The sequence below is a fragment of the Aptenodytes patagonicus genome, chromosome 13 (genome assembly GCF_965638725.1).
Source record: "Aptenodytes patagonicus chromosome 13, bAptPat1.pri.cur, whole genome shotgun sequence".
NCBI lineage: Eukaryota > Metazoa > Chordata > Aves > Sphenisciformes > Spheniscidae > Aptenodytes > Aptenodytes patagonicus.
In genome coordinates, this window is record NC_134961.1 from 457,204 (window position 1) to 482,865 (window position 25,662).

General features: G+C 51.4%; 2 protein-coding genes across 5 annotated transcripts; one reads left to right on the forward strand and one right to left on the reverse strand.

The window, feature by feature from the left end:
- Positions 1–124: 124 nt before the first annotated feature.
- On the reverse strand, positions 125–20,442 carry LUC7L (LUC7 like). Of its 4 annotated transcripts, none has more exons than XM_076351344.1 (11): positions 20,352–20,440; positions 19,522–19,592; positions 18,327–18,421; positions 13,199–13,297; positions 12,379–12,489; positions 11,556–11,699; positions 10,953–11,129; positions 10,014–10,102; positions 5,485–5,514; positions 4,366–4,530; positions 125–1,826 (listed from the first exon to the last, which is right to left on the reverse strand). In XM_076351344.1, the coding sequence occupies exons 4-11, from the start codon at positions 13,292–13,294 to the stop codon at positions 1,685–1,687; spliced, it is 954 nt and encodes a 317-aa protein (XP_076207459.1). In that variant the 5' UTR covers positions 13,295–13,297; positions 18,327–18,421; positions 19,522–19,592; positions 20,352–20,440; the 3' UTR covers positions 125–1,684. The 4 variants fall into 4 exon arrangements, with proteins under 4 accessions (XP_076207459.1, XP_076207457.1, XP_076207456.1 ...); XM_076351342.1 differs by lacking the exon at positions 20,352–20,440 and adding an exon at positions 19,145–19,228 and having other exon boundaries at positions 19,522–19,869; XM_076351343.1 differs by lacking the exon at positions 19,522–19,592 and adding an exon at positions 3,233–3,294 and having other exon boundaries at positions 1,790–1,826; positions 20,352–20,442.
- Positions 20,443–22,835: 2,393 nt separating this feature from the next.
- PERCC1 (proline and glutamate rich with coiled coil 1) lies at positions 22,836–25,342 on the forward strand. The gene is made up of 2 exons (XM_076350980.1): positions 22,836–23,035; positions 24,467–25,342. Exons 1-2 carry the CDS (start codon positions 23,010–23,012, stop codon positions 25,206–25,208), a joined length of 768 nt encoding a protein of 255 aa, XP_076207095.1. The 5' UTR covers positions 22,836–23,009; the 3' UTR covers positions 25,209–25,342.
- Positions 25,343–25,662: the final 320 nt, after the last annotated feature.

The window sequence follows — 25,662 nt, forward strand, 5'->3', positions numbered from 1 at the left end:
CCCGGAGGCGCGCCTGCGCAGTGCGGCGGGCGGGGGCGGGGCGGGGCGGGGCGGGCGCGCGCGTCCCGGTGGCGGCGGCGGCGCGGGCGGGGAACCCGCAAGAACAAGGCCGGGCAGCACTGGGAGCCACAAACACAGATCTTTAATGCGATCAGACCGCGAGAGAACAGCACAGTCACGTACAGGCATCCCGAGAGCGCGCCCGCCGCCCCCCGGGTCCCGCTCTCCCCTCACCCGACACGGAGGTTACAAAAACAATACGTGAAACCGCGGAATTAGTTGTAAAAACGGACAGGGAAGGGGGTCGCATGCACTAAGGACTAACACCGAGGGAGCGCCGGGACGGCCGCAGGGAAACCGAAACCGTTAAGCAGCTTACCGGGACCTGGAAGGGGAGAAACACCTGCGGGAGCCCCCGCGCCCCGGGCACGCGGCCCCGAAACAGCACGTGCAGACGCGTTCCCGCTTCCGCCGCGCGGAAACGTTCGCGCCGGCCGCCTCTCGTCAAAGACAGCCGCCTCGCCGAGCCGACGAGGAGCGGCCAGGCTGACGCCCCGCCAGCGGGCAGCTCGGCGGGCGGCAAGTGCTTTACTCACACAATTCTCACAAAATACCGATCCTCGGGGTGACGAGCGCGGCTGGCGCGGCAGGGCGGCCTTCCTCCCCTAGTGTGAAATAAACCTAGTTACAAATAAGCTAGTTACAATAGGCAAATTCCTCCCACGCGTTGTTAGGACGCAGCCGGTGGCTCCGTCCCAGGAGAAGCGGCAACACACCGACACGGGCGGCTCGTTTCCTCGCCCCGCCCCTGGATTTGGCTCCATCCGGAGTCACCTCTGCCACTCGGCCACGTTCTGCCTGACCGGCCTCGAGAAACATTAACACCAACGCTTTTTTTGCAAGTCAGAAAACTCCACCGAGGAAGCTCCGACTGCGGCGTGCCCAGCAAACAGGCAGGCTAGCTGTGGCCGTCCTCCTCTATAGCAGAAATCAGTCCAGATTTTCCACCGTTTTGCTTACGCCCCGTGTCTGATCTGTAAAGGTTCTAAAACCAGACTTGAGCCCATCTTAGAAACGTGCTCCAGCCGACTCGGTCGTCCTCACAAAGGTGAGCAGCTTTCGAAACAGGCAGATCGGGGCCAAATTTTGTCTGTCTTGACTTAGCTGGAATAGTGAGGCAACTCTCAAGCGCTGGAGACGTAAAAATGAGGTGGCTAAGCACTAAAAGGAAAAAAAAAAAAACAAACCCACTTCCGAATTTCTTTTAGCATATATAAACAGAAGGAAAAATTAATTAAGTGAGAACCAGTGCTACTGGCGTGCTCACGAAGGGTCAGGTAGATCTTTTGGAAAGGGCTGAAGCGTTACAAACGTCACGGCAGCTCAGGTCTCCGACCACAGCGCTGCCCCTGACTGCCGCGTTCGCTGGGTCGGGACAAACACAGTGTGTCAACCGCTGGCCTGAATTGAAAACGATCCGTCCAGATTTATTTATTCCTACTAAAACAAAATCCTGTTAAACAGTACGTAACTCTGTGTCTCTACAAACTCACAGCTATCTGCCAAACAATAAAAATTCCAAACTACAAAAGATGAGTTGTATTCAGTAAATATAAATGGGAAATTTAGGCTTTGTGTAGAATGTTTATCAGACTATTTACAGTGCAACACAGATCGTTTGAGTTCAGATCTCGCCAGCTTCTCTCTCTTCTGATCTCTTGGAACGAGATTTGCCATTTGTGCTCTCGTGCCGCCTCTCAGAAGAGCTCTTCTCTTTTCTCTCTCTGTCTCGTGACTTTTCTCTTGAAGATCGATCTCTAGAAGATCTGAAGTACAAAGTAAACCGTCGCTATAAGCTTCAGAACTAAAAAAATTTCCAAATACGCATAAAGTTACAACATCTTTCCCTAACAGGGCTGTGGCATAACACAAGTTTCTTACGGAAATGTGCCTAGGTACTGCGACGTCGGGAGTGCTGTCCCCCAAGACAGCAACTCTGGTCCCTCTACAAGCTTTATGTAAGAGAACGCCAGTTTTGCAGCGCTGAGTGCACGGCGCAGCCTTTGTTACTCCCTCCTTAGGGTGATCCTTTCAAGCTGTTGCCACAGGGGCTCTCTGAGGTCTTCCCTGGGCCCCTTATTAGTTTACTGGGCCATACTAAAGTGCCTGCAATTTCTTCCTCGTCTATCACTCAGCTCTGCTCGTGTCTTCTAGAGTGTTTTTTCATTATGCTCTAAGCTAGCGGCTTTCCGCTCAACTGCTTTAAATACCAACCGTATTCTTTGGACTCAAACGCTTGCTCAGCCCTGGGCTGCTTCTGCTTTCCATCCTGACAAGCGTTGTCCTTGGCAGCATCCTGGGTTCAAAGCCAGGATGATACAGATTTCTATTCACAGCCCACAACGCGGGCAAATCTTTTCACAGCCTGCCCGAATGATGGCTGCAGAGTTTCGGCAGAGCTTCGCTGCATCGGCCCACACAGAATTAAGCAGAGGGCTTCACGGTAGGTCCAATCTGAAAAGGCTGTTTTCCTGCGTGATTCATGCCAGCTTGTCGACTAGCAGCCTTCAAAAGGTGCTGATCCTGAGCGAGCTCTAGCGGCCCGTACCCCTTCAGAACCAGGCAAGAGGCTTTCACAGACCCCCCAGAGCCAGCACGTTTTACTCTAGGACTCAGTACGCAGGTTTTTCTTTACAGTCGCAAGAAGAGGACCTGGCAGGTACCTTAGAGGTTCCAGCTTTCATTCGTGCCGATTGTAAGGCTCGGAAATACTGCAGAATTGATATATTAAAACCTTACAGCCCTCTGTATCACATGAACCATTTCATTTGCATGAAATTGTGTCATTTCACCAGAAGACAACATGAGTCACTCTGATGAGATTAACTCTCTTCCTGTGCCCACAACAATGCCTGCTGCCCGTAGTCCTCCTACCCCGAGATCTCCAGATCCTGCGACAGGCTCTCCATTTCTTTATACAAGTGAGACCTCAGACCAGCAGAACCCGCCGAATGCAGGTTTCATTAATTCTCGAGGTGAAAACAGAAGCTACACTCTTTCAGGGAACAGGGATTTTCTGTTTGTTCTCTTGGTTTTGTTTTATTTTCTTAAACTGATCCTGGTCTCTCCCCAGTCCTCAGCAATTTTGTGGAAGTGTGTCAGCTAGCCAATCCCCCTACAGTCTCGATGGGCTGATTTGAATGTGTTCAAGGTTTTCGAAGTAATCCCTTACCTGCTCTTTAGTAATAGTTATTACAGGGTCTTCCTCACTTCCTAATTGTCCAAACTTCTTTTCTTTATTTTTCATGTTCAAGACAGATTTAAAAAAGGACTTTAGTATCTCAGCCATTGGAGAATCAACAGTATTTACACACCCCCCTCAATTATTAACAGACTTATTTTTTTCAGACCGTTAGTTCCCTCCCATTCATCAGGTATCTTTAAAACCTGTTCTCACCCCTTAGCTAAAGTGACACAAGACACACAACAGTAGGTTTGTTTCTAGAATTCTACTTGAGTGGTGGTGCCTAATCAGGTGAGACAGTGCTAAAGCACTCCCCTATTAATTAGGAGCATTTAAAAAGAGCCAGATCTAACTTCAGCAAGCACCCGGTGATAGATTTGCTCCTGGGCTTAGAAGGGCTGTAAGGAAACACAATGATTCCTTTCAATTTTTCTAATACTCCTACATATGCTTGCCTCATCCTTCCTCCAACACAGTGGGTGTTTTGCTGACTTTCAGAAGAGACTGAAAGCCCTTCTTTGGACTACAGTGCTTCTCCTTAGCGACAGGAGAATGGTATACTCCTCCTCCTGGCTTCCTTTTCCCCTCCCTCTGGTGCAGATTCCTAAAGAACCGTCTGTCTCTCGACCAGCCTTCTAACAGAAGACTTCCCCCAGATCCCAAATCATACACTTCCTTCCCCTTGCCAGCACTGACAGAAAGAAGCGGGGAAGCAGAAGATAACCATAGAAATGTAACGTCAGAACTGCCTCTCAGTTACTTGGCTTTTACAGGCCTGGGAAGGCTCAGTTAGCTCAAGCAGGCCTTTGTGCTGCCTTCTCATACAAGAAAAGCAGCAATTTCTCAAGGCTCAGCGCTGCAAATCAGGGAACCAGTTCTATCTCCTCGACTCTCCTCCCAAGCTGGGATCTCGCTGGACAGTTACTGCCCTATGCTCTCACGTGAGGCCATCTACGAACGGCCACTGGGAAATCCTGCTTTGGCCCAGGAGCTGGCACAGGACACTGCAGCTGCTAACTTGAGAAACCAGTCATACTCCTGCTCACTCTAAGGGACTGGGGAGGCTCACTGTGATGCCACGGACTCCCCCCTCCAGAAGCACTCGTGTCAGGAATACATACTTGTGTTTTGAACTCCTGTCTCTGGACCCCCGTCGGTGACCTCTGCTGTGGCTGCGGGAACGGCTCCGGTGGCGTCTGTGTCGGTCTCGGGACCTGGAGCGAGACTTCCGCCGTTCACGGGAAGCCGATCTCGAGCGTCTTCGCCTCCTATCCCGAGACCGTGATCTGAAGAGGACACAGATTGCCTCAGACTCAGGAGACGGGCCAGTACATCGGACCTGTACACCTGAGCCCGTCTCTCAGACATTCCTGAGTAACAAATATCCAGAGCGTCAGCCCTCACCCCCCCAGCCGCATCCCTGACAACACAGAAGGCAGATCACCCACAGGGTGGGCATCGCCCTCCTGGGCCTCATGCTACCAACAAAATGCCAATGGGTAAATCTGAGTTGCTGGGAAGCTTATATAAAAAGTTCCCACCATTAACGTAAGCATGTGCCGATGCCTAGAGCAGAGCTTACCAACCGCGCCTCACTCAAAGTGAGGCCTCTATAAGTAGAAGAGAGGCCAAAGTAAGTGGCATGTGAAATTACCATAACCCGTATGGCAGTCTGCCAAAAGAGAGTCTCCCTTGTGAAAGTACTGCACTTTAGAAGCAGATTTCTTTCAATCTGCTCTAAAAACAAAACAAAGCATGCCAATGTCTATGGAAAGCAGTAGAGAGGAAGATCTCCAGATACGTGAGCACTGAGAGAAGGCTGTCATACCGCTAAGGCAAGCTCTTCACAGAGATGTGGGGGCTTTACTCTTGAATCTCTGTATTTTTACATCTGAGGTATTATATATGTAACATGTATTTCAGACGTTAGAACTCTGAAAGCTTATTAGGTATTTATTGAAAAAGGCATCAAGTACATTCTTAGACTCGTACTCCGGAGCACGCAGCACCCTCTGTCCTGACCAGGCTAGCCAGCATCCGCTCTCTAGCCCATCGGGTGACATTAAGTTGCACAGCACCACTGAAGTGCCCGAGCGGTAGTGCCCATTTCTTTCAGGGAGCAAAACAAAGACACTGGGGCACTAAGTGAACTCCACTTGTGAGACCCAGGAAAAACCTCAGTAACTAGACAGAAACGCAAATAGGCATTTGGGAGAACTGTAGGAGAACTGCGCACTCACCTTCGACGATCTCTATTTCTTGATCCAGACCTAGAAAGAAGAGGAGAGTTAAGCAAGAGAAGGTATGATATAGTCAGTGCGTTTTCAATAAAACAACCCATTCACCCTGGCAGCTCTTCACAGGAACACAACAATACCCCAAGTAATGTGTCAGCTAAAAAAAAAAGCTTGCCATAAAACCATTAAAACATTTAATCATCTTCAATTTGGGGGGTGGGGGGAATGGAAATTTGTCAAAAACTGAAGAACTTTGTAGAAACACTAGTTTCTACATGCAGAGCATCTTGTCAGAACAGAAAAGGTCTATAAACCAATTCAGTCTCTGTTAATAAAACACCACAACGAACCTTTCCAACTTTAAGTTTGCTGTGCCTATTTGACATATACACTTTACCCTCTGCAGTCTAACATCAACTAGATCAACTCTAACATTTTCAAAAAAAACATTTTCATTCCAGTCAGAAAGACACTTGTCAGTTTTCTGATTGCGGTTCCTTTGAGGTAGTTGCACATTAAAAAGGTTTTAATGAAGACAAAATACAGGATTTTCTCACTCATCATATTTATTTAACAAACATTAGATGGAAATTTGCATCAATGATTTTTTTTCTTGTTTGGGAAAGATGAGCCAGGAAAAAAAAAAAAAAGAGGGGACACAGACACCAGGGAAGAACTATTACTGAAAAGTAACTGAGATCATAGAAAATCCTTCATCCCAGACTTAGAAAGCAACCTGAGAACAATCATCCAAGTCTCACTATTCTTTCTCACATTTCCATGGCTTCAGAGCTCATGTACAGCACTCTAACCCTAACGCTCTAAGCATTAGCTTTCGACAGTCTGTAAATAACAATGTCACGATTCTTTCAACTTCTGAAGCGCCATTACTCAGCACCACCTAAAGTACCACTCCACGTGAAAGATATGCCCTCCCTTTTTCTCTACAGCCACGTTTCAGAGCCAGCCTACACCAAAACTTCACACACCGTCCAAACAGTCTCTTTTCGCTCTAATTGAGAAGCGGCCGGTCTCCTTGTCCAGTGACTTAGAGACTCACTCTTGAAACTGTTCCCGTATCCCCACTGCATACAGTCTCGCAGGGGATGTTCCAGTTACACAGCCACAGAGCTGTTCTGGCACTGTAACAGGAGATGCAGCTGCAAGTTACACACAGACAAAATTTTAAAAAGCAATAGAGAAGCATCTACTTTAACAATATCATTTAAAACCCTACCTGGATAAGACAAGATTAAGAGAATCAATGTGCACTGACATTCCTTCACAATGAAATGGGATTGTTCAATCACGGTAGAAAGAAAAAAAAAAAAACAAAACAACACAAAACCCAACAAAATTTAGAAAGGAATTCAGGTAGAAGGAGTGTAAACAAGGTGGAGCTGAACTCGGAGCCAGGCAAATGAACCGTGCGCTGAGGCAACACACAAGTCGACCAGACAAAGGAAAAGCTGATAAACCAGGAGAGCAAGGCGATAACCACACACCTCCTTTTTCATGTAACAGAACCTGACAGAGCAGCAGGACCTCCTGTAGATGCCTGGCAGGCAGCTGAATTTTTTTTGGTGGTTGTAATTACTCCAAGTTCTTAATGTTCTTTGCCTCCTGATCACTTTATTCTGAATCACCAGTGCACACATCCACACAAAGCTATTCCACATCCCCTGAAAAACCTGGCTGCCCTTCCACGCCTACAATCTGAGCAGGAGTTTGCACAATAAACTCCCGATAATCACTCCCTAGCGCTAGACTTCAGAATTCAGGAAGCATCCAACAAAACAGCACTTTCCTTACTAGCCTGAATACAGCAGGAGATGGTAGAAGACTGCTGTCCAGAGGAGTGAGAGGCTGAGCATATTCCCCCCCCTCTTTTTTGTCCCTGCCTCACAGAGGCTATGTGCCGAGTTTCATAACCTGTGTTTTGTCCAACTTATTACAAAGGAAATCCATTTGGCAGCTCCACCTAGTCATTTGCTGGTGTACTCTGGAAGCAAATACCAAGGTCTGCTCTTCCAAGCATGCCACCCCTCCGCAGAATTTCAGTCTTAAGATTACTGGGTAGCCCACAGTCACTGGCAACACCAAACAAAGGGCTTGTGCTTATTTACCACTAGGGGTGACAACCCAGTTCACTCATTCCTATGTGGAAATCACAGTTTAGTTGACAAATTAATAAAGTCTGTGAGAGCTAGAGTTTCACAAGTGAATCTACAGGTTTCCATAGTATGTCAGAGTGCCTATAAGCCACCAAAGACTTCTCAAAGTCAAGCGGTACTCTTTCTCTTACTGAATAACACCATGAAGATGCTGCGTATGAAGACACGACAAGAATTATGAAGGCAATGTATTTGCTGTGGTTCCTTCAAGTATCAAGCTGTGCTTAGGAGAGGCAATCTGAAAGGCAGTAGAAGCCATTGATTAGCTTTTGATGGAAAAACGCCCCTGTAAGCATGGTGTTGCACAGCTCCCAGAGGAGAAGGTGCTGAGAAATCTGGGCTCTAGTCCCAGTTCTGACACTAAGTGTCCGCTGGGGAAACTATTTTCCTTCTTTGGGTCAAGTTCTCATTTTAGAGAGGCAAATAATTTGACCTCCTCTGTATGGCAATCCCGACTCCTTCCTAACATGCTTTTCTTTGGTATCTGAACAGAGGAGCATACAGATGCTGTATGATGAGAGCAAAGGCTGGCTACAGTCTCTTAAGTAGTGCCACCTACGGAACCAGCAAGAACTCAGACTTTAGGCCAACTCACTGCAGTTCTTAAACCCTTCACATTTAAAGCATTAAATATTCAAAAGTGATCTTCAAACCCCCTTATCAGATGCATCCATATATGGGCTACCTGTGAACACAAGAGGCTCCTTAACTCAGGAACTGAGATTAAAAAAAAACCAAACACAAAACCAAAACCACAGGCATGCCATAGGAGGAAGAAAGCCAGCATTCTGGGGAGATGTAGAGAACTCTTCCTGAAGGCAACTCTGCTGAGCAATTTTCACACAGAAATGAACTCCAGGAAGAAGAGGCACCATGGAGACAGACACGCTGACTCCAGGTTAAATGTGGTCCTACACTGTAGGTCACAGAGCCTGCCACGAAGCAGCTGCATGTACACTTCTTGTTTCATTTCCATCTTTCTGTCCATAGCAACAGCGTACATCAGTCCCTTTCGATTAACTCCTGCACTCATCAGCCAGTTCCAGATTCTGCAGCTCTCAAATATAACTGCATTACTGACAATCTTGCATGGATGCCAGAAAGTTGTGAGGCTCTACATGAAGTGCTGCAGTTCAGGAGAAAGCTGCAGCATGAACTGGCACTTCATATGACACCAGGTGATCCACAGGGAGAGAGAACCCACATAAAACACCCTAACTGGAGAATGCATAACAATTTGGGGCTTACATCTTCACAATACACCAAAACCACCAAGCTGCAGACCACCGAAAACCAAGCTGCTTCGATTCTGGTATTTATTTGCTAGCATTTCCAGCAATGTATACCCAGAAGCCAGCACCATCTTAGAGCATACTGCAGTTATGTATGTCTCATGCCTCAGACATGGATGGCTGAAACACTCCAGTTTATACCAAGAGTCAAAAAGAGCTTTCCACAGGCAGCAAGACTGGTTTTTTTGACACAAGAAGTACAAGAGGAGAAACACATGCGGTAACTGGGGAGATGCTGTGACAATGAGAACAGCATTCCTACTCAGCCACTTCCTCTGCCTGACCACTGCGAATGACCACCCTCTCCACACCAGGCTGTTTCACTGAGCTGTTTACACACAAGATGCCTGTTCAAGTAAAGAAGAAATAGTTTTTCCAGTTCAGCTGGCAAGAGGCAGAAGAGCTTGTCCTGAGAATATTAACGTTGCAGCCACTCCCACTGCTCAAGGATTATACATGTATGAGCAGCCACATACAGCCACAACTAGCAGAAGCAGCCACTCCTTGGGATGCCTCAGATCCCCTGGGAAGTGTTTTCCAAAGCTGTGCCAAAAGCACCTCACTATTATTGTAGAAAAGTTTCTGAGCAAGACAGGCAGCCCACCATCTGGCTCACGGACACCAGCTCCATTCTGTTGTCACCTCCTAGCCTAGAAGTGAGGAGGGCTGTCCTGGGAATTTTTGCATGACTAGTGCCTTTTGAGCAGACCTAGCCCTTGCTCATCTTAAACTTTCCCACTCAGATGTGGGACTGGATGAAGGCATTTTGTCCAGATTCAGATTCCAAAAGACAGGGACTAGACCAATATAAGCCCGAAGACTACAGGGAGCTCACATCTTTCAGATACACAATGGCGGTTAAAACAATACACATACAATCACTCTAAGGTGGGGGGTTTGTGCATTTGTTTTCATCTTTAACTGAATGCCAAGGTGCTCACACAGCACCTGGAGCATTTCCAACAGCTGCTCCCACAGCAGATGCTGCTTTCCTACAGTGCTCAGATACAAGAAATCAGACTATTTCAAAACCAACTTCACAAACCAGTTATCAGCTTCCACTTACCGTCTGCCCATTCTCTCCTCTCGTTCTCTCTCCTCTCTCCGTCTCAAACGATCCTGGTTTCTCTTCTCTTGCTTTTCTGCCACTGTTTTCTAGAAAAAAGTTTACATCGTATTTCAGCCATACAGTAACAGGTGAGAGAGATCTGCAGGGAGACTATTCAAATAGTAAGACAAAGGTAGTAAGACAAAGAACTGTTTCACTGCATTTTGCTAGTCAAGATCTCCATCAAGGTTCTCATTTTCCTCACAACTTCACTAACATACATCAGTGCAAGAAATGCCACTCCCTACTCTGCTTTGAGTGCTTGTGCTCTAAGAGACAAGCCCGTAAGCTTTGAGGCAAGGACTGTCTCACCATGAGTACACACGACAATGAAACAGCGCTCTGGCCTCGTGCCAATGATCAATCGAGGCACTGACCTCAATATACTGCCTAATGAATAAGGCACAGGAATCACAACTCTTCCTCGAGGAGTCTAAAGGTCTCTGCAAGCAAGGCCAGTACTGCAATTCCATTACAAACCATTCTAGAAAACTTCTGATCACTTCAGCTACTGAAGATCTTCACTGACAGCACTACGTGAAACTTCAGTTCAAGCATTTCATTAAGAGGTCTGAAAGTCCTCTTCAATAGTCAAAATACCCCCAGTGACAAATCTCAGCCAAATCAATGAGAAAAGAGCAATGGCACAGCTGCATGTATTTAAGGAAGAAATGACAGCAGTGGTCTGGTTTGACTAATTCTGAGGGTACTTATTTAGTTACCCAGAAATTACAGAACACGTGAGGCTACGCAACCTCCATTTGAAGTTTCAGGGATTCTGCAATCAGAAATTTCTGGGCTTCTACAAGCACTCTGCAAAGAATCCTGTATGAATTTAATAAAAGCATTGAATGTCTTCAGAACTACAAGGAGAAGGTTTAAAACAGACAGGATTACCCTCAGCTGATCCAGCTTCTCACGGATCTGAATGAAACCCAAGTGTAATTTGCCTCCAAAGTGGTCAGCAAGACGCCGGTCGTTGTCATGGAGACCAAGATATGCTGAACAGACTTCACACACACGCAGCTTCTGCTGCTGGAAACTGGATGCAGGCATTGAATTTCGGTATTCTTCCTAAAGGGAGGCATAAAAACAGGCAAACGTCAGGGAACCCTTACATAGTCACAACCCTCCAGGGAAAAACCTGCAAAGAATTGCCCTGCCACCTTCAAGAACCAAAAAACCAGCCTCAATATAAAGGAAGTGCCGTACAAAACACTTTGCAAGCACAGCTAACCTGACAGTCTATCCCTACCAAGTGACTAGTGACCAAATATTTCAGAGGACAAATCCCTCCCCACCCCAGTTAGCTATCTTCACCAGATAAAAATTTCTAAAAAGCTTTTCTTCATCTATGCCACTGCTTGCTGGCACACGGCTGAAACTGAAAAAGGAGGTGCTGGCAACATAGGAAAAGAGGTAGGAACCGCCCAGCGGTTTGCCATGTACTCAGCCTAGCTCAGTCCGCTATTACAATTCATAGGAGAACCAAGGCCATACCTCTGCCTCTTTCTTTTTCGCTCGGACTTTCTCCACTTCCATCAGGATCTTTTGAGACTCGTCAACATTTCCTTCAGCTCCCAGCTGTTCAGCTTTAGCTAGGAGTTTTCCAATGTCTTCATTCAGCTCATGTACTTTCTCTGCCTAAAGAGAATAGTGTGTTTTTAATAAGACAAAAAACTTGCCAAAGCTTGCAGGATGACTTTTCCTTTTTCTCTAAAAAATACTGTTTAACAAAAGCAGTTAGTGGAAGATGACCATAAATCTTCAAAAGTCAAAGGAGTCCCAACAAAAAGGGACTGGTGGGCCAAGTACAGGCAATGCAGTCACAGACACATAGCAAAGAGAGAAACTAGACATGGAGAGGGCATCATTAGTTCTGCCGCAACCAGCGGCACATTTCTGGCTCGCAGGACAGGATAGAGTCCGCAAAACCAGCTTCAGAAATGCTTTGTATTGTCCCGATGAAGCAAGTTCCCAAAGAGGAAACTCCATGAGCATTTACTAAGTGAAAAGACAACAATCATGGGATGGATTTACTATTCTAAGCTATTACATTAACACTGAACAGTGTGGGGGGGAAACCAATATGCTTTATTGCCATGCCAAAGCAACCTATTTTAGAGTTCATGTTTTACGCTACTATGGCCCTCTGAACCAGTAAGTTTGTCAAGAACGGCCAGAGCAGCATTTGAGGAGGATGGCTGGAATCCACAAAGCCTTTGTGGAGCCTAACTTCCCAATATCAATGGTGTCAGAGAAAACAGAGCACCGGTGCTCTCACACAGACTTGCAGAACAAATGTTTAATGAGAGGACAATACCTTTGCCGACACTTCAGCACTGATCTCTTCCTGTGTCTCAGCCAGGCGTTTCTTGGCCAGTTCTGTTCTCCTATCACACTCTGCGATGAAGGATTCCAGGTGATCCATCGCCTGCATGTTCAGACAAAGAATTGTGAATAACAATGCTCTCCGTGCCAGATCTAGCTTTGGCAGCCAACAGCTAGCTGCTGCAATCCCTATATAATGCACAAACAACCTCAAGAACGGATGCCTCGAGAAAAAAATATATGACACTTTGCAGAAAAAGTAAAATTAGATCCCTGCCCTTAAGTCTGTCATCTGCCTGGAACCTGACACAGTTCCTTTACTCTGACACGTAACAGAATGCTCACATGAAGACTGCTTTGCACTGGAACTTCCAACGCATGAGCAACGGGTGCAAAGACAAAAGCACTGGAATAACATGAAAAGGGAAGACAGAATTGTTCTTCCACTTGATCTGTTCCATCACAGAAAGCTAAATCTGGCAAAAGTGAAACCACAGAGCAGAAGGCTTTTAATGTCAAACCTCCTTCTGGGCAGGCCACCAGGTTACAATGACCTGGTACAGAGCAGCAGGTGTGGGATGCAAGGAATGCCAGAGGAGCCTCCCAGCTAGCTGGACTAATGGGGTTGCAAGGACCATAATTACAATTTCAAGTCAGCAATCAAGCCGGCAGTTGGGAAGGGGCTGCACATTCTTGTCAGATAACACATCAAATAACATGGCTAGCTGAAATGCCCACTGAGTTCTATCGTTCAGCCAAATAACTTCAAGAGGCAGTTTCCACAAAAGTAACAAGTATTTCCCCGTACTCACATCCAGCTCAAAAAACAGGTCTCTCTCTTTACTTGCAATCTCATAATCTGCTCGCAGTGCCAAGTCATGGATCTTTGTACATTCTCCCAGGTCCATTCGCTGTTGAAAAGAAAAAGGAAAATCAATGTAAGAACCCTCCATCAGGACATAAGCAGCAGATACTTAACTCTTGCCAACTGTATCATATCATAATACAGCCTCTTTAGGAAAAAGAGCTTCCTCTTAACCTGTCAGTAACAGAATGAGCCAGAAGAACCACATGCTTGCTAGAACCCCTTTTCTAGGTGTTCCTGGAACAACATTAAAACACCCCAAATGTTTTAAGTCCAGTCCTACTCCTGCTCTAGGGCACAGCACAGCCTTAGAAATTGCTGGGAGGGAGCTGGGAAGGCGCAGCACACTGCAGCAGCAACTCCTTCAACGGGCACTAATTCCAAATGCCTCCGATTATAGAGCTACAGCACGGCAAAACATACAGCTTTGTACCCTGTTTAAAGCTCAGCTGCAAAAGCACATCTGTGTCAGGACGAGCCCTAGTAACGTATCGAAAGATACCAAATCATAGAACACAGACAGAATGCTTCCTATCAAGAACAAATGGACTTAAGGGAGTAAGGGGTATGGCCAGTAGAAAAGCACAAACCCACGCTCAGCAACAACAGACTCATAATTCTACAGCTAGCCCCTTCCCACATTCAGCTGCAGCCTGGAATTTTAAAACCTGCCCAGCAAAGCTAATTCCTACACATAAGCCCATCTAACGAGAGACTTCTTGAGAGCATCTCCCTTCCCAGAAAGCTCTGACCTGCATGCTGCCCTTCACTCCCATTGCAGTCGATGCTATTTAAATTTGTTCTTTTTCCCCAACCTAGTAGTTAACAGCCACATGAACCAAAGTTAATTACGCTCTCAAAACATGGAAATTGCATTTTGACATTATCAGTATGTAACAGAGAACATTTCTCTTATTCTTAAAATAGAAAAAGAATATGACATTTTGAAAGCCAAAATAATAAAAGGCCTAAGTGTGAGCCACGGTACGAATGGCAGGGTACATGTCATCGCACGAGGGAAAACCCCAGCCAGCCATCCTCTTCTCTCCCAGTCACCACCAATCCCAAGGAACCCAAACCTGAACACAGCACAACAGCTGTCAACTCACTGAACTGCAGAAAAAGCTAAATACAGCTAAATTGGGATCAACACAGAATCCCTGCGGAACATCACAAACTAGAGCTGGGGGTGCCAGGGACACCTATGTGAAGCAATGCACTCGGGCAGCAGCAATGATGTGTTTAGAATGAAGCAAAGCAACTGAAGCAAGCTCCACCAGGTAATGCTCAGGTATTCAGCAGTTACCTGTGTTATTAATTTTTCTTTTTTAAACAAAGAAAACAATTCCGGATGACTTGCCACTATTTAGCCTTCCTCGGTTTGCTCAGATTTACCAGAAACAGGAGGCCACAGGCAGCAGGCTACAGAAACAGACACTGCATCCAGGAATAGTCCTGCTGAGCTCTCTAACGGTGGAAATATAATGCCTACAAAAAAAAGCGTTCAGTACTTTCAGAGCTTAATCATGTTCATCTTCAGGCAAGCCTCTTCAAAGAATGCTAGCGAGGCACTGTTATTTTACCACAAAAATAACTTTGCACAACATCAGAGCACGATGTGACTTAAACCTTTTATTCTTATGGTCATTATACCGAGATCCTTTTCCAATATAGGGAGAAAATAGTGATACTCCATGTGATTCTCAAAGATCATAAATACTCTTATCTGAACTCTTCTTGCAAGCTGATCCACTAGCCCCACTTCAGAGAAGGGGCTCCAACCCAAAACTTCAGAAGAGCTGACTGTGCTCCATACTTCTCTCCCTGTTTGTTAAAAGGCAACGAATCCCTCAACCTCTTCCTCGAGGGGAGAACGTTCAGGGTCTCACCGGCATACAAACCTCAAGTCTTCCTCCACGTCCTTCGAGATGATCTAGGTGCAGGGAGATTTTCACAGGTATTGCTCACTTCAGGTAAGACCACTAGCCCTTCTGTCTCAAAGAATCCTCTCGTCTCAGGGAGGCCTGTCATCAAATACTCACCCTTTCCAGCAGTGATCGTTGACTTGCTCCAGTCAACACCCGTGGCTGGTTTGTAATACAGGTATTTGAGACAGGTAACCAGCAGAGCCTGAGTAAAGATTTAAACCCCCATACACACAAAGATTTAAAACATTCAGATGCCACTGATCATTAGTCCTGCTCACATTTGCTGAGCAATCCACATTCCGAGATCTCTCTTATGATCTCCACTAAACTGCTAACTCACCAGAAAGTCTATTTCCAAGAGTAAGGCTCTTCAGTAGTAATCAGGGCTGCAGAGTTTTGCCCAAGTGAAAAAGGAAAGCACAGACCCCCATGAAACAATTCTGCAACCTACAGATTTCAGCTCACTCATAACTCCCAGTAGGGGACACAATTAATTCCCTGAATGTAATTTCCAAGCTATGTTCTACCTGGGCAGCTTTCAGACTCATCTGTCCACTTATTAGCGGAGCTAAAATTCAGGAGGATTACCAGCTGATGCCACGTACGAATGTGCTGCAGTACTTCCACTGACAGAAACATGCTTGCCATTAGTTGCAAAGCTAACTCAGTGCAGGCCACTAACAATCTAGTGACAAGTCCCCTGAAAACAGCACATGTGCATATTAAACTAACTTGTGTTCTCCCAGAATTTTACTCCTTTCCCATGGAGACCAAAAAGAGAACCATCGCAGCTTGTTTAGCGATAAGTTTAGACAAGTTGCTGGGGCCAAAGGCTCCTATGACCAGGAACACTGGCCCACCTAAACAAAGCAAACATCAGCATGCCTTCTGCAGCTCTCAGGAATATTCCAGAGCTTTACTTAGAGTCTGGACTCTTTCTCTTACTCTGCACCTGAAGGTCAGTGAATGAGACTCCATCACATTTCAGTGAGCACAGCTACCCAAGGGATCCAGCTTCCTGCCCGTCTCCAATCAGCCTCCCACTAAGGAATATCTGCACGCGTGAAGGATGCAGCAATAACAATGCCTTCGGGGGGAGGATGCAACATAACCAGCACCAGAAGGCTTGGAGCATCTGTTGGAAGTTTCCAGAAAGATCCAAGGTCCCGATTTCTGCAATAATACACATCCAGAGATGGATGCTACCCCATCCAGCTGAGGCTGGTTCACCCACAGAGCTCTTCCCTTAATGGAGCACCGTTAAGATGCCAGCGAACCTGACCAAGATCGCAAGGAAAGCCTGCGCATTCCAGTTAAGTTTCCTTCTGTGCTGGTAGTGCTAACAGCTGAAATTCTGTTCCCGTTCCAGACATCACATCTTCTTTCAACACAGATCTGTGGCACCAGTACTTTTTCTTGCCCCTAAGGACCTGCTGACAGCAGCGTGAGAGCTCCACAGCCACTTAAAGGCCACCACAAGATCATCTGAGTGATCCACAAGATCACTTGCACAGAAGCGGTCTTCCTGCTCCTCTGCAAGATTTGTGAGCGCAAATTCCACAGCAAGAGGGAAGAGACAACTCACTGCAGACAAGTAACAACAGAAGAGAAACAGATTTCTCAACGTGCTTCTCTGCCCCGGGAGACTCGCAATGCATCCGAACATCTCCGACTTCCTCAACTTCCTCCGTGCTTCGGCACTAGCTCTAACAGCCACGCACATCACTTAATTCAACCCCTTCGACTCACCGTTTACCTTCTTCCTGGAAACGTGCCAGAAGAGGTAGAAGGCAGCCTGCATCTTCAAAACACCGTCTGGGCCCCAAAAAACTGTTGTAGAATCTCATGTCAAAAAATATACCCTAACCACAGTGACCCGCACAAAGGACGGAGGTGGGCAGAAGGTGATTGCAACAGCTTTAAAATTCTGAAATGGAAGTGAGGTGACACGGAGGCTGATGGAGCGATCGCTGGAAAATACATCTGAGCTTCAAATTAATAAAAAATAAATATAGAGATATACAGAGATTGGTATTCAACCTCCGATCTTATTCTGCAATAGCAGCCACTGAGAAGCTAAAGTTTGAGCGCTCAGAGCTGAGGCAGCTTTTGCTAAAGCTCTTTCTACTCGTGCTGCCGGAGTCTTGCCATTGCAGCGACACAGAGGAAGGAGTGCCAGCCCTCCCCTTTGTTGGTAACCCACTGTGTCAAACCCAGCTCTTGAAATAACAGCAGGAAGGGCTATAAATAACGATGGTATCCTTAAACAATCTGGTTAAGTTGATGGACAATGTGAACCGCCACCGTATTTACTGTCAAACAGCGAGGGTAAAGATGGATTTCAAACATCCATACTCATCTCCATCCTGCAATTCTGTAATACAGCAACAATTAACAAAAGACGTGCACCATTTTCGTTTGAAAGTTGCAATGCATCTTTCACCTGGGCGCCTAAATTGAATACTTACTTCACAAGATCGCGCTGTTAAAAGCCCACATCACCTTTTGCTCTGAGAGCATGCGAGCCAAACCTTTGAAAATTGGCTAGCTCTGTCCCCAGAGGGCAGCAGCGAAGGCGCCGACTCAACTGTTTCAAACCAGTCAGGCAGTGACACGCTGCTCAGGCCAACCAACTCTAAAGACAAAGTCGGCCTGAGCTGTAACCTGCCATTAGCACGCCAACCAGCAATGATGAAAAAGCTGCCATTCCATCAGGAGAACATCACGTGGCTGGAGAGGGGAGACTGAAAAGCTCCAAGGATTAAGGATTATTGCAGCTGGTGAGAAAAAACTTGCTAACCTAAAGATGCAGCAGTGAACTAGAGCGCCCAGGAGAGCAGGCTAGCTATGATCTTGCGACCTCCACAGGACAAGTTTCAGGCCCTAACCATCTCAAACTGCTAAAAGAGAAATAATCTTGCAGCTGGGGGATTGTGAGAGAAAAAACATTTCAAGCAAATTCTGAGAGCTCCTGACTTCAGCGGTTCCACACACAGGTCACAGAAACTGAAATTAAAATTATGACTGCTCCTTGGGCACAGAAAGTCCTATCTCTCCTAGAAGTTACCTACGATGCACAGATGAGCCCTGAAGAGCTGTACCAACGTCTGCCTCAGCAGAATTCCTTATTACAGAGAATATACTTACCGTTCCGGCCAGGATATCATGAGGACAGCAATCCAGAAGGTGGCTCTTGCAAACACGATCGTCTGTAAACTTCACCCTTTGTCTGGTTTCATCTCCTGAAATTCATTTGTGGTTTTAAATAAGGAGACATTAGAATACCGATAAGAGAACAAAGATGTCGGTATGATCATTTCGCCTCAATATGCAGATTAAAATACTTGGTGTTCCTGCTCCCCAAAATTACTCGAAAAAAAACTTAGAGGGTAACAGGATATTCTGGAACACTTACAATTGGCAACAAACACTATTTTAGCATTTATTCATCCAGTACACCATGTTAAACACAGTGTTGGCGAGCCAAGTAACATCCAAGGCCTGTCATCCATATAAAGAGACAGCACAGCCCGAAGAGAAAAAAAGGAGACAGACAGTCTGGCTCGCAGCCAAAACCTTTTATTTCCCCCCCCCGCTTTTTTACTGTGAGGAAGGGGCAGGAGGTACCGAAACCCACGCTATCGGAGGGCCATGAATCACAAAACAGGGCTGTGCTGGACAGTTTTTATAGGCGATTGCTATTTGCTCATCTGATAATTAAGGCATTGGTCCATTCGCTTTGAAAACCAAATATGCAGTGTGCTTTCCAAGGCCGTGCAAAGACGAATCTTGTAGGTCTTGGCCTGGAACACGAAGCGTGCTTCCCACCCACGTCCCACCCTCAGAAGACATTTTACACTCAGGAGCCACTTAAACAAGACAATATCAGAAAAGCAAAAAAATAAAAAATAAAAAAAGAAACAAAGTTAGTCAATACACACTGCGAGCTCCAACATATACTATACCCATCTGCATTCTTCAAGACCTCAGCTGCAGAATTTTATGCCCACTGTTGAAAAGTTTTAAAGGAAAAGTTTTCTTGCCCACACCTGCAGTAAGGAAGTCAGGGGAATGATACATAAAAGTAAAGGCAAAGTGGTAATGGTATGTGACAATTTTAAAGCTCATCTGTGTATATGACACAGGTATGTGTAATACTAAAGTATGAATATAGTTTAGGATTCGCAAGCATCCAGGAATAATGTTGTGTCTACTGAAAATGGTTTTTTATTTTTATTTTTTTTTTCTTTCTAAGCTACACTTTTAAAGTTACTTGTGAAAAAAAAGCAAACACTTTTTTTTTTTTTTGTTATAACAGCTTTAAAAATTGGTTGTGACTCACGGCTCGATGAACATGAGGCTTTTCTGCAACTCCCTTGCAGATTGATGTAGGCAGGCAAAGATACACTGAACCTTTATAAATAAAATAGAGGGGCCACAATTGTTCAGTTTGTATGAAATAAAAATATGGGAAGCAATTCAATAGCAACTCAATACACAAAGAAAGAAACGCACTTATTCACTTACGAAACAAAGTGCAAAGTACCTGAACAGCCCTGCTAATCGTGCCAAAGGAAATTTAAGTACTCAGCAAGTCGCAGAAGGGAGATACAAACCGCAGCGGGAACATATTTTGCACAGGCTGTCACATTTCTGTTCTTGGACAACAACTACAACGGCCGGCTCCCGCAGGCACACCTACCTACATGCCTCTATGTACGGCGTGGCCTGGGCACGGAGCTTTCCCTAAAACCTCTCTGCGGCAGCCGGGGCCCGGAGCGGCGGGCTCCTACCGGGGCCGGGCCCCGCCAGGCGCTTTCTAGGGCCAGGGCCGAGGCGGGCTCCTCCGCCGGGCAGGCCTACCCCTACCGGGCTCCCTGTGCCGAGCTCGCTAGGCCGCCCCGAGGCGCGGCGAGGCCCGGGCCCGCTCCGCCGGCCCGCCCAGGCGGCCGCCCCGCACCGCCCGTCGCGCCGCTCGCTCGGCGGGGCCGGGGCCAGGCCGCGGCGGGGCGGGCTGGGGCTCCGGCTCAGGCCCGCCGCGTCCCCCGGCGCGGGAGGAGGCCGATCGCGCCGCAGGTCCGGAGCGGAGGCAGCGGCCGGGCCGGGCCCCGCGCGGCTGAGGCGGCCGCCAGGCCGCGGCGTTTCCTGCAGGCCCCGCCCGCCCCTACTCACCGTCCCGGGCCGTGCCCATGAGCTGGTCCAGCAGGGCCCGCATCTGGGCCTGGGCCGACATGGCGGGCGCGGGGCCGGGCCGCGGGGCGCGGCGGGCGGGCGGCTCCGGCCTGGGCCTGGGCCTGGGCGGCGGCCTCGGCGGCGGCTCCGGCCTCGGCGGCGGCGGCGGCGCGCGGCGGGCGCTGGGCGGAAGCGGCCCCTCCCGCCGCCGCGCGGCATGCCGGGACCGGTAGTCCGCCGGCGGGGCGGGGCGCGGCTCCCGTCAGGCCGGCCCGGGGCTGGCGGCGGGAGAGCGGGGCGGGGGGGGGGCCGGGGCTGGCGGGGACCGGCAGCCGCTCCGCCCTGGCGCCGAAGCGCCCCCGCGTGCGGGCGTGCGCCGGGCCGCCTGCTCCGGCCCCCCCCCCGCCTTAGCGGGACGCCTTGGTAGCGGTGGCGGAGGGGGCCTCGGGCTGGGGGCACCCACAGCCTGGCGGCACCCACAGCCTGGCTCCTCGCTGGGCCGCGGCGGTGGGCCCGGCCCCCATCGGCGGTGCTGCCCCTGGGTGCCCCAGCACCCGTCCCCGGGGCTGACCAAGTGTGGGCCCAGTGGCCGGGCCGCAGCGTCTGCTGGGCTGTGCCGAGCCATGCCAGGCCACGCCAAGCCGTGCCAAGCAGTGCCAAACCAGTGCCGTGCCAGGCCACGCCGAGCCGTGCCAAGCAGTGCCAAAACAGCGCCGTGCCAGGCCATGCTGAGCCATGCCAAGCAATGCCAAACCAGAGCCGTGCCAGGCCACGCCGAGCCGTGCCAAGCAGTGCCAAACCAGAGCCGTGCCAGGCCACGCCAAGCCGTGCCAAGCAGTGCCAAAACAGAGCTGTGCCAGGCCATGCCAGGCCATGCCGAGCCGTGCCAAGCAGTGCCAAACCAGAGCCGTGCCAGGCCATGCCAAGCCGTGCCGGGCCATGCCAAGCAGTGCTGAGCCACACCAAGCTGTGCCGTACCGTACCCTGCCGAGCCATGCCGGGCGGGAGGGCGACGGCGGGTGGCATCAGGGAGCAGACTGAAGGGTGCCTGCGGCTTATCAGCTCCCACCCGCCGTGTTTGCCCAGCGGTGCCCAGGCAGGACGGCTGCTGCTCCCGCCCCGGCGTTGCCGGTGTGAGTGTTTGGAGAGGGGAAAGGGAGCGGCACGGAGCCGGTGCCGGGTGCCCCAGGGCTGCCAGCCGGGCGAGGAGGGTGGGTGACAGCCGTGCCCAGGCTGGCACTCCCTCGCCAGTGCTGCACCGTGCCAGAGGCTGGGGACCCCACCTCAGGGGACAGCTCAGCCCAGGGTGCTCAGGGCAGGGCGGCAGGGAGGGCTCCGAGGGAGCAGACCAGGAGCTGCGGTCACCCCGAGAGCAGGGGGGCAGGGCAGCTCTGGAGCAGGGCTCTGGCCGTCCCCAACCCCGATGGCTGGCGTCCCACCCCCTGAACGTCCCCAGCACAGGCGGTGACAGGGTCAGGGCGCTGTGTCAGGCCCCTGCCATCCTGTGCCCTCCAGCTGTCACAGGCAGGCTGCCCTGCGTCCCCTGGCCGTCCTGTGTCCCCAGTCACCCTGCATCGCCCAGCCACCTCCAGTTCCCCGGCTGTCTGGGTCCCCTGGCCATGCTCTGTGCCGCCCCAGACGGCCCCACTGGCACGTCCCGCTGCCAAAACAGAAATTACACCTCTGGCCACAGCCACCTCGGGACCCAAGCTGCTCACCATCGTCATTGTCCTCAGTCCCTCACGCGCTGCGTGGGCCAGCACGGCCGCAGGCCAGAGCGGAGACACGGGGCACCCCAGCGCCCCATCCACAGTGACAACACTGCCATCCCTGGTGCTGTCCCCGGCGCGGAGCTGGCCCAGCTGCTCTCCACACAATATGTCCCCATCTCTGCATCCACAGGCGCTGCCTGGCAAGAGCCACCAGCCCCGGGCACCCAGCCCCACCACCCCCCGGGGAGCACAGCACCCTGAAGTGCCTCTCCTGCTGGCCGTGCCATCGGGGCCGTGTCCTGCCGCCTCAAAAGGTTCCAAACCCCATCCTGGGGCTGGTCAGGGAGCCCCGCACCCACCTCAGGGGGGCACGAGGCTGGAGATGGGAGGTCCAGACCCACGCGGGGGCTGTGCAGCACCTGGCCCCGCTCTGCTGTGCGGGGGGCCGGCACCGCAGGACCCCCACAGAGAGGTTTTGCCTGCTGCAGCCGCAGCGGCAGCGCCTGTTTGCAGAGGCATCGCTCGATACGCAGTATGTTCTTCAGAAGATCCCTACTCCAGGAGTCAAAATAGCATGAAATTTAATTTTACGCTTATTTGACAAAGCTTGATTTCGCCTCCAATCAGTGGGGAGATAAGAGCCCTCGGCACAAGTGTGCGGGCAGTTTGGCAGCTGGGGCTGCCGATTTAATAGGTGAATTTACAGGAACAACACTTGAAAATCCCCTGGCTAGTGAACCATTAAGGTGAGCCCTGCCTTCCGTCCCCGCGTCCCTCCCCGCGCCGCTCTCCCGTTGCTGGGTGCTAAAGCAAACCCCAGCTCTGTTTACCGAGTCTACTATTACAATACAGCTACCAAATATTTGCCAGCCGTCAGCTCGCTGCTCCGCTATAAATACTTCAGGCCCAGGTGGAGGGACAGGAAGGGGGAGCAGCGCGGGAGCCTATGCATGGCCGGGCGGCAGCGCCAAGGTGAGTGCCGAGCCGCGGCCCCGGGCAATATGCTCCTGCACCGGGGCGTTTCTCTGGCTGAGGGTGGCAGCGGGGCAGGCTGGCTGCATCGCCAGGGCGGCCCCGCTCCCCTCTCCCTGCAGCCCAGAGGTGCGCAGTGCCTTGGGAGGCTGAGCCCCCCACTGCCTGCCCCGGGGCAGCACGGAGGCAGGACCGGGGGTCCCGTGGTGGGGACGGCACAAAGAGGGACGCACGGTGACCCCAGAGATTGTAACGGTGCTGTCTCAGGCTGGGTGCAGGGCCCAGCACCGTGCTTGGCATGGCAGGAGCAGGACTTGTCCTCCATCCCCCAGGATTTGTCCCCTGCCCCAAGCCCCTCTCGGGGCCGGGGCTGGGGCGATGGCAGTCCCAGGCACGTGGCCAGGGATGCCCTGCAGCGAGGCGGGGCTGGGGACCCCGGGGCACAGGTAGCACTAACTACAGCGCGGCCTCATCCAGCACAGCAAGACCCAGCCGTGGCTGGAGCCCACGAGGGCAGTGTGGGGAGGTGGCCGGGTTTGCCCCATCGCAGGGAAACCCATGGGGCCATTGTGTGGGCAGGGCACAGGGTTCAGTGTCCCAGGTGCTCAGCCCAGGGTGGCAGGGTGCTGAGCCCGGGGTGGCAGGGTGGGTGCTGAGCCCCATTCACCTCCATGCACAGCGCCAGGGTGAAGGGGAACATCCCGCTGCCCCACAGCTCTGGGGGACGTCCCTGCTGCCCTATGGCTCATGGCTCAGGGGGACATCCCCACTGCCCTACATCCCATGACTTGGTTGGGACATCCCTGCTGTCCCATGTCCCATGGATCAGTGAGGACATCCCTGCTGCCCCACATGCCATGACTTGGCGACGTTCCCATTGTCCCAGATCCCATGGATTCGGGCGGACATCCCTGCTGCCCCACATCCCATATCTTGGTGGGGACACTCCTGCTGCCTCATGTCCCACGGCTTGACGGGGACATCCCTGTTGCCTGATGTCCCAGGGTTCAGTTAGGATATCCCCGCTGTCCCATGTCCCATGGCTTGGGGGGGGGGTATGATGTCCCTGCTGCCCCATGTTCCGTGACTCAGGGGGGATGTCCCCGCTGCCCCATATCCCATGCCTTGGTGGGGACATCCCTGCTGCCCCGTGTCCCAGGGCTCAGTGGGGATGTCCCTGCTGCCCCATGTCCCAGGGCTCAGCGGGAACATCTCCACTGCCCTGTATCCCATGACTTGGTGGGGACATCCCCACTGCACCATGTCTCATGGCTTGTGGGGGATGTCCCCACTGCCCTGCAGCCCCACCCTGGCCACGGCATGGTTCAACACGGTCCCCCTGCTGCCTCAGGGCCAAGGGCCACTGCAGGGCGGCGGGTGGGGAGGGTGCCGGGGTGTGTGCCACCCTCACCCCGCTGTCCCTGCCCACAGGGTGAGTCCGGGCCCCGGGGTGCCCCTGCGCGCTGACATGGCTGCAGGCGTCATCCGGCCCCTGGCCGAGCTGCGGCTGCCCTCGCCCTTCCCACACGGCCTGCTGCTGCCTGCACGCCCCGAGCCCGACTTCCCTGACCTCTCCGAGGAGGAGGAGGAGGAAGAAGAGGAGGAAGACGAGGAGGAGACGGCAGAAGAGAGCGTGGAGCCGGAGCTGGCCATCCCCAGCGCCGCTGAGACCACCCTGCAGCTCCTCAAGTTTTCGGAGCTCATCAGCTGCGACATCCAGCGGTACTTCGGGCGGCGGAGCCGGGAGGAGACCGCCGGCAGCCGTGGCGTGCCCGAGGACTGCGGCTCACCCCGGCGTGCCGAGGCCCAGCCCGAGGCCGTGGCACCACGGGGCAGCCCCGAGGCCATGCACAGGCTGGGGCCGCTGGCCGAGCTCTTCGAGTACGGCGTGCACCGGTGCCTGCCGCCCCGGGCAGCCGGCGGCAAGACGCAGCGGCTGGAGAGGAAATATGGCCACATCACACCCATGCACCGGAGGAAGCTGCCGCCCTCCTTCTGGAGGGAGCCGGGCCCCGGCCCTGCCAGCCTCCTCCATGCCGGCACCCCCGACTTCAGCGACCTCCTGGCCAACTGGACGGTGGAGCCGGGGCCAGAGCTGCCGGGCACCGGGCGGGAGCTGCCGCCCGAGCCGGGCCACCCAGGGCTGGAGTCCGAGCCCTTCACCGGGCTGTGACCCCACCGTGGCCCCCCGGCCCTGCCACGTGCTACCCGGTTAATGATAAACCCGGTGGCCCCGGTGCCAGCGCTGGGGCACCTGGAGCCACTGGGTCAGAGCCGGTGATGGGACGAGTGAATAAATGACTCCCGCCAGGCACCAGTGCGTGCGCTGTCCTTTGCCACCCACCACTGCAGTGTCCCCGCTGCCGGTGACAAAGGGTCACCACTCCGCATGGCCCTTGGGGGGCCGCCGGCTGCCCTGGCAGCAGGAAGAGGTGGGAAGCACGGTGCCGGCAGGAGCCAGCAGCCCGTGTTTACTCTGCAGGCCCAAGTCGGTGGATCCCATCCCCTTATCTCAGCTGCGCCAGGGCAAAGGGCGACGTGGGGCCTCATAAAGAGCCCGGCTGCCAGCACCCGGCAGGGACCCGCCACCACCTCGGGGACCCGCTGCACCCCACAGCTCCCCTGCC